This window comes from Vombatus ursinus, unplaced genomic scaffold (genome assembly GCF_900497805.2).
Source record: "Vombatus ursinus unplaced genomic scaffold, bare-nosed wombat genome assembly UNPS02014812.1, whole genome shotgun sequence".
NCBI classification, from domain to species: domain Eukaryota; kingdom Metazoa; phylum Chordata; class Mammalia; order Diprotodontia; family Vombatidae; genus Vombatus; species Vombatus ursinus.
The window spans coordinates 8,508,661-8,522,619 of NW_020954590.1; the positions used below are offsets into that span (position 1 = coordinate 8,508,661).

The 13,959-nt window shown below is 37.8% G+C and overlaps 1 protein-coding gene across 1 annotated transcript in view; it reads left to right on the top strand.

Annotated features, from left to right (window-relative positions):
• LOC114053832 (sodium/potassium-transporting ATPase subunit beta-1-interacting protein 3) overlaps nucleotides 1–13,959 on the top strand; it is a 777,776-nt gene that overhangs the window by 730,969 nt on the left and 32,848 nt on the right. Inside the window, exon 5 of the mRNA XM_027876960.1 lies at nucleotides 5,981–6,041. Within this exon, the coding sequence (XP_027732761.1) occupies nucleotides 5,981–6,041 (61 nt within the window). The remainder of the gene's footprint in view (nucleotides 1–5,980; nucleotides 6,042–13,959) is intronic.

The following is a 13,959-nucleotide window of genomic DNA, read 5'->3' on the forward strand; positions in this document are numbered from 1 at the left end:
TCTGCCAATGTGAAAATAAACTAATCAATCCCCTATACAAACTCTACAGGCAAACTAATCGGTTCTGTCTACAGACTCTTCATGTAAAATCTAATCATGTTCTCTTATACAGCCCAGTGGGAAACTGGTATCTGATGTTATTTCCCTTGCATTCTCCAAATACATCAAAGATGATAAGGTTGATGGAGCCAGATTTTGAAGGTAAGGTAGGAGGAAAGAAAAAGAGAAGAAACACCCTGAATTAAACAGCAGCTACCTGCCTTTAATGGAAAAGAAAAGGATATCTTCAAGATTAATGTCTCTCTCAAAGCTTTATTAAAACCAGGGATGATCAGGGTAATTATCCCTTAGATGATTTACATCATGTGGGTTTACTATTGGCTAACATGCCTCTAGATCTATTTCTCGGCTCCAAGCAGAGGGCCAACAGGGGCTATTTCAGCTCAGATGCTGAGAAACCAAGAACCACACAACAATCAGCCCTCAGCAAACTGGTGATTAACGTGATGGCTAGACAGGTTTGTATGAGCATAACATTATTAATTAAATAGCAGTTTAGTTAATCAAGATAGCAAAAGTAATTTGCCAGGATAAATATTTTATTAATGCACCTATCAATAATACAAAAGTAAAAGCAGAAATTTCAATTAATTTGTTTGTAATAATATTAAGGTTATGGCTGGGGAAAATCTCTTTGAGGACTTGCAGACAGATAGCTGGATTTAAGACTTACAGTATGGTGTGTCTTATTTTCTGCTAATGTTACTGTACATTTCTGATGCATGGTCAAAATTCTTAGTGCATCATCTTTCAAGACAATAATAGTGTCCATTAATGAACTATTGTACCTGACAGTGGAATTTTAAGGACTTCTCTCATTCCATATTGCTTCATTTTTCTTACAATGGAAATGTCCCTATTAAACTTATAGGAAAATATTCACATGAGATAGGACAGAGTAGAGAGAGCAACTGCCTGCTGTCACTGGGATTAAAAAAGCTACAACTAAAATGGAAATGTCCCTGCCCTCAATGTGCTTACATTCTATGGTGAGAGATAACATGTAAATAAGCATATATGTATAAATGTAAAAGTATATAATTTTATAAACACACATGTGTATATATCTGGGTATATATATGTATGTTTACATAGTTATGCCTGTGGAGTTAGTATAAATTTATGCAAAATAAATACAAGATACATTTTAGGGGAGAGAGACAGTAGCAGGGGAGGTGGTCAGGAGAACTTCAATGTAGAAGTTGTTTTAAGTAGAGTATTAATGAAAATAAAGGATTTTAAGGGGCCAGATGAGATGAGTTCATTCCAGGTATGGGGCCCATGCAAAGGCCCAATCATAGGAGATGTCATATCATGATGAGGGAACACAAGAAAGTCACAGTTTGACTACATTGAAGAGTAAGGGAAAGAGAGTGAAGAATAAATAAGATTAGGAAGGTAGATTCAGGCCAGATTTTGAAAAGTTTTAAAAGTCAAACATGGAAATTTATTATTGTTGTTGTTATTATTAATCTAGAAGCCATAGGGTGTCTCTGGAGTTTATCGAGTTTAAGAGTTACGTGGTTAGAAATACACTTTTAAAAAACTACTTTGGTAACTATATGGAGGAGGGATTGCCAAGGGGAAATAATTGAGGCAGGAAAGGTTGTGCATTTTTAGATTAGTCCATGACTTTCAAATGGTAGTAGAGGTTAACAAAAAGAATTCTGTGTGTGTGTGTGTGTGTTTGTGTGTGTGTGTGTGTGCGTGTGTGTAAGCAAACCTCTTGAAAAAGTATCCAAATGACCTTCTTCTTTCTATATGCCAATGTGTACCTGTTATCTTATTCTTAAACAGACCTGCCAATTTCTTTTTTCACCCATAATGTGTATTCTCCTTCAAAAGATCTGTGATTTCACTGGCATGGGGTTTGTCTCCACCAATGCAGAACACATCCCTCTGATTCACACTTTAATAGACTGTCTTCATGAATTTCCATGGCCGAAAGAAAATAACCTTGTGGTAAACCTTACAAAAAAAACTTTCAAAATTAGATTGATATTGACGAGTTGCAAAGCATTCAGAATAGAACAACCAGGGCCTTGAGTCCTTGCCATGTGAGGACCAGCTGGAAGTAGAGATGCTAGATGGCCTCTAGAAGAGAAGACTTAATGAGGATATGATTTTCCTTGTTGTGGTGGTTGTTGTTCAGTCATTCCAGTCATGTCTGACTCTTCATGACCCCATTTGGGCTTTTCTGGCAAAGATACTGGAGTGGTTCTCCATGTCCTTCTCCAGCTCATTTTACAGATGAGGAACTGAGACAAACAGGATTGAGTGACTTGCCTACGGTCACATAGCTAGTAAGTGTCTGAGGGTGAATTTGAACTCAGGTCTTTCTCATTCCAGACCCTGCACCACCTAGTGGCCCTTGGGATATGATAGCTTTCTTCAAGTACTTAAAGAGTAGTAAAGAAGAACAATTTAACTTGACCCCAGCAAGAACAATCAGGAGCACTGGATGAAAGTTACATAGGAGCAAATTGACTAGGGATTAGAGGTATCTGAAAGAGGAGTGGACTGCCTTTAGAGGTCATGGTCTCCCTCTAATTAGATTTCTTCATGCAAAAGCCAGAGATGGGGATTCTCTTGTGGAGTAGGGATTGGACAAGATGAATAACCACTGCGGTTCCTTCCAACTTTAAAGTTCCCTGATTCTATGATTCTGTTCTTGAATGATAATGAGTACTCAAAGCATTTCTAATTTGATAGAACATGTCAAATTTTGTGTTCCACTGGCTTCAAGCAATCAACGTTACCTCCAGCCATGAAGAGGCTTTGAGGGAGGATGTTAGGGCAAGAGCAGTCTATTCTTCATTTCAAATGTTCAGCTCATCTGAGTCCATCCCACCCTAGATGGAATCAGGGCTGCCACATCACTGGCATATTAAAAGTTAGAGGTCAAGTTCACCTGAAGTAGTGTGTTCTCCCTTATCAGAGACCTACAAGTGAAGGATGGATGATCATTTTTCAGTCATGTTGTAGAGAAGATTTGCATGCAAGTATGTGCTATACTGGATGGCCTCTGGGGTCCCTTACAACTCTGAAATTCTGTGATTCTCTGAGTCAGCTTCTTTGTACTGATAAATGATGTGAATATATTGGCACAGCCACTTCCAGGTTCCATCTCTGGGGACCCCTCCATCAACCCTCTGCTTTTCTTCCCCAATACTCCTTCTCCAAATGCAGTGCAGGAATACACTTCATATCCCTAAGAATCTAGTCCTACAATGTTGATTACACTTGGTAGTCATGATGAAGAAATGTTCAGATCTTGAAAGGAGCTCATTTGCATGCTGTATGGTCTCTGCAACTTGCTAGAAGTCAGTAATGTAGTTAATGTGGGAATTCTTCATTTGCATCCCTTTGCTTGTCATTTAGTTATGATGAGACAGCCAAGAAAACAGAATAAGAATTCATCTTACAGAGACACTAAAAATGCTCTCCTTAGAAAGGTGAAGGAGAGAGGGCTATATTTTACTTGAAGATTATATTATACTAGAACTATAGAAAATTAATAGACTTCCTAGAACCAAGGTACTAACAAGACCTTGGACTCACAATTGAAAAGGTCCCTAGCACAAAGCCAAAACATTTTGATGTATCTTCACCTCCCTCCCACCAAAACTGAGATGAAAAACACATCGTGTGACTGCAGTTGTGATAAATCGTCCCACAGCGTTCCTGCTTATAGCACAACAGCAGTACAAGGGGCATGCTTAGAATTCTCATGGTGATTTCAAAGTTCTCCTGACATTCTAAATGAACGTCCTTCAATTTGACTTGGTACAGAGGAGAAAAATCAAATAACCAACAAAACAACTGTAAAGTAGTTATCCAATATGCAGAATGTCCCTTCCTCCCCCATCCCTAGTTAAGTATTACTTAATCCTTAATTCTAAATCTCTTCGAGCAAAGAAGCAAAATTAGTCAAGACTTTTTATAATGGAAACTTTAATCCAGCCTTAGGAATAATAACAAATAGCTAACATTTATGTAACACCTTCTAAACATTTACTACTTGCTTGACATATATTATCTTCTTTGATTTAAGATGTATGTGACAATGTCATTAGAATATTAGCTGCTTGAGGGCAGAGAATATTTCATTTCTGTCTTTGTATCTCCAGTGTCTAGCAAAATGCCTGACACCACAGTGAGAGCTTAAAAAATGCTTGATGATTGATTTAAATCTCACTACAACCTTTCAAGGTTAGGGCGACAAATATTTTCTTCTTTATAAATGAAAAAACAAGATGAGAGGGGTTAAGTGATTTGCCCAGGGTCAGAAAACTAGTAAGTTCCAGAGGCAAGATTCAAACCCAGATTCATGAATTCATCACTCTCCCTCCCCTCCTATATACAAAGAATTGGCAAGTGTGATCAATTCTACTTCCACAACACCTCTTACATCTTCTTTTTCTACACTTACATGATCAGCACCCTAATTTGATCAGCACCTAAGTAATAATCATTACCTCTCACCCAGACTGTAACAAGTCTCTCAATCTTCTCTATGCTTAGTTTTACCCCTCCCTAATCCATCCTCCACACATCTGCCAAAGTAATATCCCTGAAGCATAGAACTGATTATGTCACCACTCGCCCCTCTCCAAAACCTCCCTTGGCTCCCTATTTATTGCCTCTTAGAATATCACAGGATCAGGGGCAGCTAGGTGGCGCAGTGGATAGAGCACCAGCCATGAAGTCAGGAGGACCTGAGTTGAAATACGGCCTCAGACCAAACACTTGACACTTACTAGCTGTGTGACCCTGGGCAAGTCACTTAACCCCAATTGCCTAAAAAAAAGATTATTTAAGAAAAAAAGAATGTCACAGGATCATCATATCTACTCAGAAGCCATAAAATACAATACAATCTTCTCTGTTTAGCATTTATAACCCTTCACAATCCAGCTCCCGCCAAACTTTCCTGGTATGTATTTGAGATAGAGAGACAAGCATTCCCCTGAGGGGGAAAAAAATCTGAAAGAAAGTGACTAGAGAAAGAGAGATTTCCTTCCCTCTTCCTTCCCCCCCAGCTCTCCCCACAACTTGCAACTGAGCCTGCCTTGCTCCTTAGCGCCACCTGTTGCCTACAGATGTCATTCCTCGTTGTTCAGCCAAGCTGTTGTACGTAATGTTCCTCAAGCAAAAACAGTACAAGGTTTTCCTTGTGCCTGGAACGCAGTCCCTGCTCACATCTGCTTTTTAGAATTCCTAGCTTTCTCCAGAGATTAGCTCAAGTCCCTTCCTGATCCTCCTAGTTTCCAGGGCTTTCTCCTTCAAATTACTTTATATTTACTTTGTGTATATTTTGTATCTATTTATGTTTACATAGGATTATAGGACTATAGGTTTAGATTTGAAAGGTACCTTAGAGATCATTAAACCCAATCCCCTCAATTTATGGATGAGGAGATATCGTTTCCCTCAAATAAGTGTAAACTTGAGAGTAGGGATTGTTTTGTTTTGTTTTCATTTTTGTAGCCTTATCACCTAGCACCAATTATAGCACTTTGTATTCACTCAATAAATGCCTCCTGATTGATTCTTACAACAGCCTTGTAAATAAGTAGTACATTTCCTTCAATGGTTAATTCCAAAATAAATATTCTAAAAAGTCCAATTATTTACAGTTTAGTAACCATAGTCTTAGATTTCAATTAAATACCTAGGAGTCTGTTCAGGATATATCTGGGTAACTTTCTCTAATCCTATTAACACTAATGGGAATTGAATATGCATTTCAAGATGATAGCTGTTAGTTAAAAATACAAGAAGGCTTCTATTATCAAATGGTAGTAGTTAATTCAGGGCATCCTTTATCTGCTAATTGCACAAGCTGTAATTGAGATTCCTGCTTTATACAAATTCAGTACGGCTTTCTGACATGCATTGTTTTGTTTTTCTTCTGCAGTTGATTGGCTTTGTGTATGGCTGTTATGTGATCAGTGTTTTCATGGAGGAAGAGGACAGCTGTAAGTACCGAATGCACTTAGATCTCTGGAACTACTAGGAGAGAGGCACTTTCCTAGAGCTAATTGTTTACTGAGCTACTAAATTCCTCGTCCTTGGAATTACAAAGGATACAAATCAGGATCAATAACGTGCTGATGGAAAGCTGACTATTCAAAGTTTGCATTGAAATGCCTCATATTATGTTGAATAATGCTGGTTGCTAGTTATTTAATCCTTAGTCCATTCAAATAACTGCACCAAGTGAAGGTTAGGTGCAGTGCATTGTGGTAGGCACTGAATAGGTCCCATTGACTAATGACCAATTTTTTAAAAGGAACAGGAAAATTACCTTCTCTTGGTAATCTAGAAACAATAGAAAATGGAGAGTTTGATCATCCCCAGTTGTTGGTGCCCGAACCAAATAATTGTGTATATATTGTGTATATATCCTGTATTTATTAACATGCAAATATGCATCTGGGCAGCTAGGTGGCACAGTGGATAGAGTGCCAGACCTGAAGTCAAGAAAACTCATCTTCCTAAGTTTAAATCCTGCCACAGACACTACCTAGCTATGTGACTCTGGGCAAGTCATTTAACTCTGTTTGCTTCAGTTTCCTCATCTGTAAAATGAGCTGGAGAAGAAAATGGCAAACCACTCTAGTATCTTTGCAAAGAAAACCTTTGGGGTCACAAAGAGTTAAACACAACTGAAAATGACCCAACATCAAACCTGGATCCACTAAGTAGAATATAAGCTCTTTAAAAGCAAGGACTGTCTCAATTTGTATTTGTATCACTAGAACAGTGGCTTGCACATAGTAAGCATCATTAGCTATAAGCAGGGGGATGGAAAAAGGGGAATGGATACTTGTCACAATGAATACACCCTGAAAACTCACTTTTAATACAGTGTCTGGAGAGATCTGAGGGCTGAGAAGAAAGTGAGAGCAATGAAATACAACTTAAAAGCCTGAGATGGGAAAAGGGGGGAGGAGCTCCAAAGAGCTTTGGAAATCAATGCCAATGCCAAAAAAGAGCAAGTATAAAAAATATTTCACAGTAAATTGTGAGCTATCTACCAGAATAAGAAGCAAAGGTAACTTAGAACTATGGAGAGAGAAACATGTTAATAGGCGATGATTCGTTCTCCTCTACTTGAAGATGCTTTTAGGACCTTACTGGAACCATACAAATCATGTTTGAATGAAATCATGCCCAAACAGTACCAAAAAGGCATTTGATAGATAGCTTTAAAAGTCAGTGAAAACAAGCAAAGAACCTAAGCAGTTAATTCTTCCTTAATTCTTTTGTACAGAATTATAATCTTTGACTCTATCAAAGCCAGTCTGCATGTTTTTTTTTTTTTTAATTATTGGCCAAGCTCAGGGTTTCCTTTAATCTCTGGGCACTGTCCACCATATGTCACAGATCTAGATCCAGAAGAAACCTTCAAGGTTTTCAAGTATAGCCCCTCATTTTACAGCTGTAGAAACTGAGCCCCAAAGAGGTTAAATAACTTGTACAAGATTGACATAGATACTAAGTGGCGGAGCCCTTTGCCTCCAAGAGTGTCCTCCTGTACTATGTTGCCTCCATCAGATTCATTTGGAATTAGAAGAGGGATGCAAGAAAGAGAAATGGGTTCTTTCACCACCAACATATCATGAAAACCTCTAAATCAATGGTGGCTTCATCAAGTTGGGGTATCTAAAGAGGCAGCACTGATGAAATGAAACTGGGCTTATCCTGAGATGGACCTTGGAGGAAATATACATAACATAGTTGGCTCCAAAAATGCATTATATGTTGGAACTGTCCCCACTTGCAACAAACAAACTCCTATGGTGTAGTCTAGATGGGATACCAGGTAATTTATTGCAGTTCAATATTTATTTTTATTCAAATAACTAGATATTTCAGAGAGTCGAAGAAAACATAATTTATCAACACAACAGGTATTACTTTCTGGTGATTCATGTTACCAGGATGCAGGCTCAGTTTTTTGGGGTAAATATTTCACAAATGTTTGAACAGTGCCCTCTATTCATGTATACATTTGGAAATAGTTCAGCAGTTCACTTGAAAGTAAAATATAATTTTAGCTTACCATCAGGTTGGCTCATTTTGAAGGTATTGCCTAGGGTTCCCCAACCCCCATCATTGAAAGTTTCCTATCCCCTGTAAGACACAAAATGATGTTTTCCTTTAAAAAGTTGGGAACAGTGTGATGAAAGGGAGATTATATAGGAATTTTTTCCTTACCCATAGGGCCTATATGAAGCTGGGAGATTACATAGAGACTAAACCAAATAATGAAAAGGAAAGAAAATTTGTTTAATTGAAATGATTTGTTGGGTAGTCTGGCCTTTTTATTCTTGTATAAATATATTATATACTTATATATTATATATCCTTATATGTTGTGTACTTACATAAGTATAAGCATATTATTTATTTATATAAGTATATTATGTACTTAAATAGGTATATTACTCATATAAGCATAAGTATATTATATATTTATATAAGTTTAAGTATATTCTAGTGGTCTTTCACTAAAATGATGATGAATCACATTCAAAGCTCACTTTTAATACTGTATTAATACATTACATATACATATACATGTACATATATACAAGATTCTACAGTCAAATTGTTTTTGATACATTCTCTCCATGTCCCTCTCTCCTTCCCCATCCCCATTATAAAGATTAAGCCTTGTTGAGTGCCCTTGCCAAGGGACACTGTACTCAGGCAAAAAGAGGAAAGTGAGATATTTTTTCAAGAAAAGAATTTAGAGGAAAAGGCAAGAAGGAAGTGGGCAATATGCACATATATAGAGAGATATAGACAAAGAAACTTGTAGACCAAGAAAGGCCCTCCCTACCCCTAGATCTTTTGGTTAAGTATAAAGCTATCCCTTCTCTTTTCTCTCCAAACACACACACACACACACACACACACACACACACACACACTCATATTCTTAAATCTCTATGATATGCAACGAGGTAGCACAATGGATAGAGTGATAAGCCTGGAGTCCGGAAGATCTGAGTTCAAATTTGACCTCAGATACTTACTAGCTGTGTGATTTTGGACAAGTCACTTAAGTTCTGTCTACCTCAGTTTCTTCAGCTGTAAAAATCGGGATAGTTATAGCAACTAACTCACAGAGTTGTTGTAAGAATCAAATGAGATATTTATAAAGTTCTTAGCACAATATTCATGCTTATTCCTTCCACTTCTCCATTTCCATGGGTCTGTCTCTTAGGCACTTATCCCAAAAACTTTAATATTCTCACAATAATGCCAAAGCACCTTTAATCATTTAGAATATCTCAATTCAGTGCTTTCCATATAAACAATACTTATTGTATTTGGTTTAAAACAAAGTTCCATCAGCTGAAATTTGTTCTAGTAAATTCATCAGAAGAATGAATATATTTTCCTCACTAATTTGTTTATTCTTTTTTCAAATAACTGGAGATCACTTTAAGGTTTAGGTTTTCCAGACTTAACAATGATTGATCAAGTGTCTTGCATGTTACCCAAACAGGAATCACTTTCAAATGTATTTTAATGAATAAAAAATATTAGAAACTGAGGTTATCTCATCTAGCTATTGTCACCTGAGTACATTCTCACACACCTATTTCATTTTCTGTCTTTGTTTAGTGTGTGTTGTATATGTTTGCGTTTGATTGGAGGGTGGGGAAGGGAAGTAAGTCAGTAGGTATTAGACTTTTCCAAGGGACACCAACTATTTCAGACTATTAAGATCAACTTCACAAGTGGCTTCATGTACCCACAACTCAACAGTTTCTTTCCTACTCAGTACTCCCTAAGGATTTGGGGCTGGAAAATCATCTCATCCAATTCCCTCTTTTTAGAGCAGATTCAGGTATGTTGTTGTTGAATTGTTTTTCAGTCATGTTCGATTTGTTGTGACCCCATTTGGGATTTTCTTGGCAAAGATACTGAAATGGTTTGCCATTTCCTTGGCCAACTCATTTTAGAAATGAGGAACTGAGGCAAACAGAGTCAAGTGACTTGCCCAGGGGCACACAGCTAATAAGTATCTGAGACCAAATCTTCCTCACTCCGGGCTGGACACTCTATCCACTGTGCCACTTAGCTGTACTTTGTGCTACGTAGCTGCAGCTGGCTGATCTCAAAGTATGGTCTGGGGACTCCTGAGGGTCTCTGAGAATCTTTCAGGGGGTTCATGAGGTCAAAACTATTTTCATAATAATACTAAAATACTTTAATTTTTAATACAGTAAATATCAATAAGTAAAAACCACATAAACAAAAGCTCTTTGGTGTCTTCAATAATTTTAAAAGTTTAAAGGGGTCCTAAGACCAAAACTTTTAAGAACTGCTATTTTAGAGGGAAGAGGTAAAGTGGTATAGGTAATAGGTAGCACATTAAGAATTTAAATCAAGATCTTCCAACCCCAAATTAAGAAGTGCTTAGAGCCCTTCACTTTCTCCTAAGGGCCAAAAACAATACTCATCCTAGGATATACTGTGCTGGCATGCCCAAGGCACACTTGGCTTGTGCTCCATGCATGCTCATGTCCCAATTTCATTACTTTGTCTTCTATGTCTTGTTACTTCTCCTTCCTACTATTTGGTTTAAAAAAAAGCATCACTATTTTTAAAAATGTAGCTAGGAATTAAAAATCCTAAAAGTAGCATGTGGAGCCTTTAGTTTGGATGAATACCTTCACAATGTACATCTCTTAAAATGGGAAGTTCTCTATACGTTATTTGTGATTCCTTTGGGATCAGAATTTTCCAGTACTCTCTGCTGCTGCCTTTATATCTGTCTCTCCCTTTGTCACCAGCCTTACCTTCCCTGTTCTGAATTCAAATTGAGCTTTGTAGATACCATTGTAACTGCTATAAGCCATTGTTCTGGCATTATTCCATTCCTGGCACATTTCATGAGATAAAAGCCTAGTCATTCTTCTGCCTTCCCCCGGAGGAAAGAAATACAACTGGTTGGCATTTTCTTTGAGATTTATAACAGTGCAAAAGGAAAAGTGAATTAGAAAACCATTTCTGAATCCATCAGACTTTTTCAGGCCTTTCATCAGCGTTCTTTCGGGGTATTATCACAGACTATGTAGTCTATAGAATATATTGATGCTGAAAGATTGGGGGATTTCTACTGACTTTGGTACCTTCCATTGAACTTAAAGTCCTCTAAGTGGTGCAGTGGATACAGTGCAGGGTGTGGAGACAGGAAAACTCATCTTCCTAAATTCAAATCTGGCCTCAGACACTATCTGCGTGACCCTGGGCAAGTCACTTAACCCTGTTTGCCTCAGTTCCTCATCTATAAAATGAGATGGTAAAGGGAATGGCACACCACTCCAGTATCTCTGCCAAGAAAGCCCCAAATGGGGTCATGAAGAGTCGGACATGACTGAAGTGAATGAACCACAAACAGAAATATCTAATCTAGCTAATGGACTAGACTGCTTACTTACTTGGTACTGAAGCCTCTGTTAGCTATCTACTTTATTGTGGTATTTATTATTTCTGTGGTCTGTTAAGCCTCTGGCCACCAGCTGAATATGTTAGTGATATAGTACCATCAATCCAAATAATATTTAGAAACAGAGAAATCTTGGAGTGATCCAAACAAAATAAATTTGCCCAAGAAAAAACTGAAATGATCGAACACTGGAGAAGAGATGACGGGGAAGAATGGAAATAAATACACTTTCTCTCAGTGCTTTTCAGGCTAAGGTCATGCTGCAGAATTTACTAAAGGAAATGGAAATAAAAAAGTGGAAACCCAAAGTGCATTTTTATAATGAAATCATTCAGGTGCCTTCAGAAGGCGGAAGTGGGCAAAATGAGACTCCTACAATCAATAGCGGTGATCTCATAGACTAGCCCAATCTGGACCAACTGTTAGCTTTTAGGCATTATCGTTTTAAGCTGTCCTTACCAGATGAAGAAGACATTCCTGACCTGCACGTGTGCTTTGAGTCATTTTTCCAGTATGTAAGCATAAATATAAAATAATTACATGGATGGCTTTCCTGTTTTCTCTAAGTATTCCAAAGTCCCTTCTCCATGTTTCTAGAAATCCCAATCTATACGGTGATGTCAAATGGAATATAATGTCATAGTATTTTGGCAGAGAAAACATCCCAAGTCATTGTGATTCAGACTCTAATGAAAGAGATTGTGTGAATGAAACCACTGCATCATTCCATATGCATAAACCTTGTTCTTAGAAAGAAACCTGTCAGATGGACTTAAAAATTAGTAACAGCCACTTGATCGCCAGCTATGCATTGCTTAAATGGATCTATGGGACTAGCATTACAGCTGATGGACACTTTCTGAAGGCTAATGAATGCCTGAGGAAACAGGTAGTTCCCAACTGGCTCTTGACTTCTTCCTTAACATTTCTGTTCCCGTAGTTAACTGTTACTTATAAAGAAGATGATTGCAGGTCAATGCACTGAAAAGAAAGGCATGTAAAAGACACATTACTGGAATAGAGTTAACGCTTTGGATTGTTCATCTTAATGAAAAAGCCTATTTATACCCTCTCCTTTCATTTTTTTTTCATTTCTCCCTTTGTAGCTCTATCAATCTGTACAAGTGGTTTTGAAAGATGAGATGGTATGAAATCTATAGTCGTAAAAAACCTGTCACCATCTTGTTTGAGAATCATTTGCTCTTAAAACCAACTCTGGAGCTTGTTACTGACTTGCCAGACTTACTGAAAAGAATGTTTTTTAATAAAGAAGAGTATAGAGGAGAGGCAAAATATAGTGGGAGGGGGAAATTATTAGCTGTTATTAATGTAAAACTCCCTCAGTCAATCAATTGCTAACATTACTTTTTTCTGGTATGAGATGGCAAATGTAACTTTTACATGAGCTCATGAGTAATGTCTGAAATTGCACACCCCATGCAGGGTGTGGGAAGTACATGGAATCCCAGCAACTGAACCCTGTCTGAGGCGCAGTTCAACATTTTAAAGTGTCAAGACAATAATAGTAATAAAAATAGGGGGCAGCTAGGTGGTGCAGTGGATAGAGCACCGGCCCTGAAGTCAGGAGGACCTGAGTTCAAATTTGGTCTCAGACCAAACACTTGACACTTACTAGCTGTGTGACTCTGGGCAAGTCACTTAACCCCATCTGCCTAAAAATAATAATAATAGCTAGCATTTATAGAGAATATATTATATGCCAGGCACTGTGTTAAGTACTTTAGAAATATTATCTCATTAGGTCCTCACAATAACCCTAAAAGGCAAGTGCTTTATTATTCCATTTTATATTTGAGGAAATTGAGGCAGACAAATGAATTTACTTGCCTAGGGTCACACAGTTAATAAGAGTCTAAGGCAGAATTTGAACTCAGATCTTCCTGACTCCAAGTCCAACACTCTATACACTGAGCTACCTAGCTACTCAATAGTCCTTTATGTAGCTGTATAGTCTGTCACTCATCTGCCAAGGTAATCTGTCAATGAGCTCCTATGACTTCCTATTACATTCAGAATTAAATATAAAGTCCTCTATTTAACATTCAAAACCTGGCTCCTTCCTTTCTTTCCAGTCTTCTTGTACCTTACTCCCCTTCACACATTCAATGATCCAGTCATGATGGCCACCTTGCTGTTTCTTGAACATGACATTCTATCTCCCACCTTCATGTTTTTTTTTCCCCTTGCTGTCTCTATGACTGGAATATTTTGCTCCCTTACCTTGGCCTCTTAGTTTCCCTAGTTTCCTTCAAGACTCAGTTCAAGGTCTGCCTTCCTTCTGCAGAGACTTTTCCTGGTCCTCCCAGGTGCTAATGCCTTCCCCTTTTAGATTACCTTCCTTATACTCTGTATATGAACAACAACCAGAAATTTAGAGTTTTCTTGGGAAAGATACTGGAATG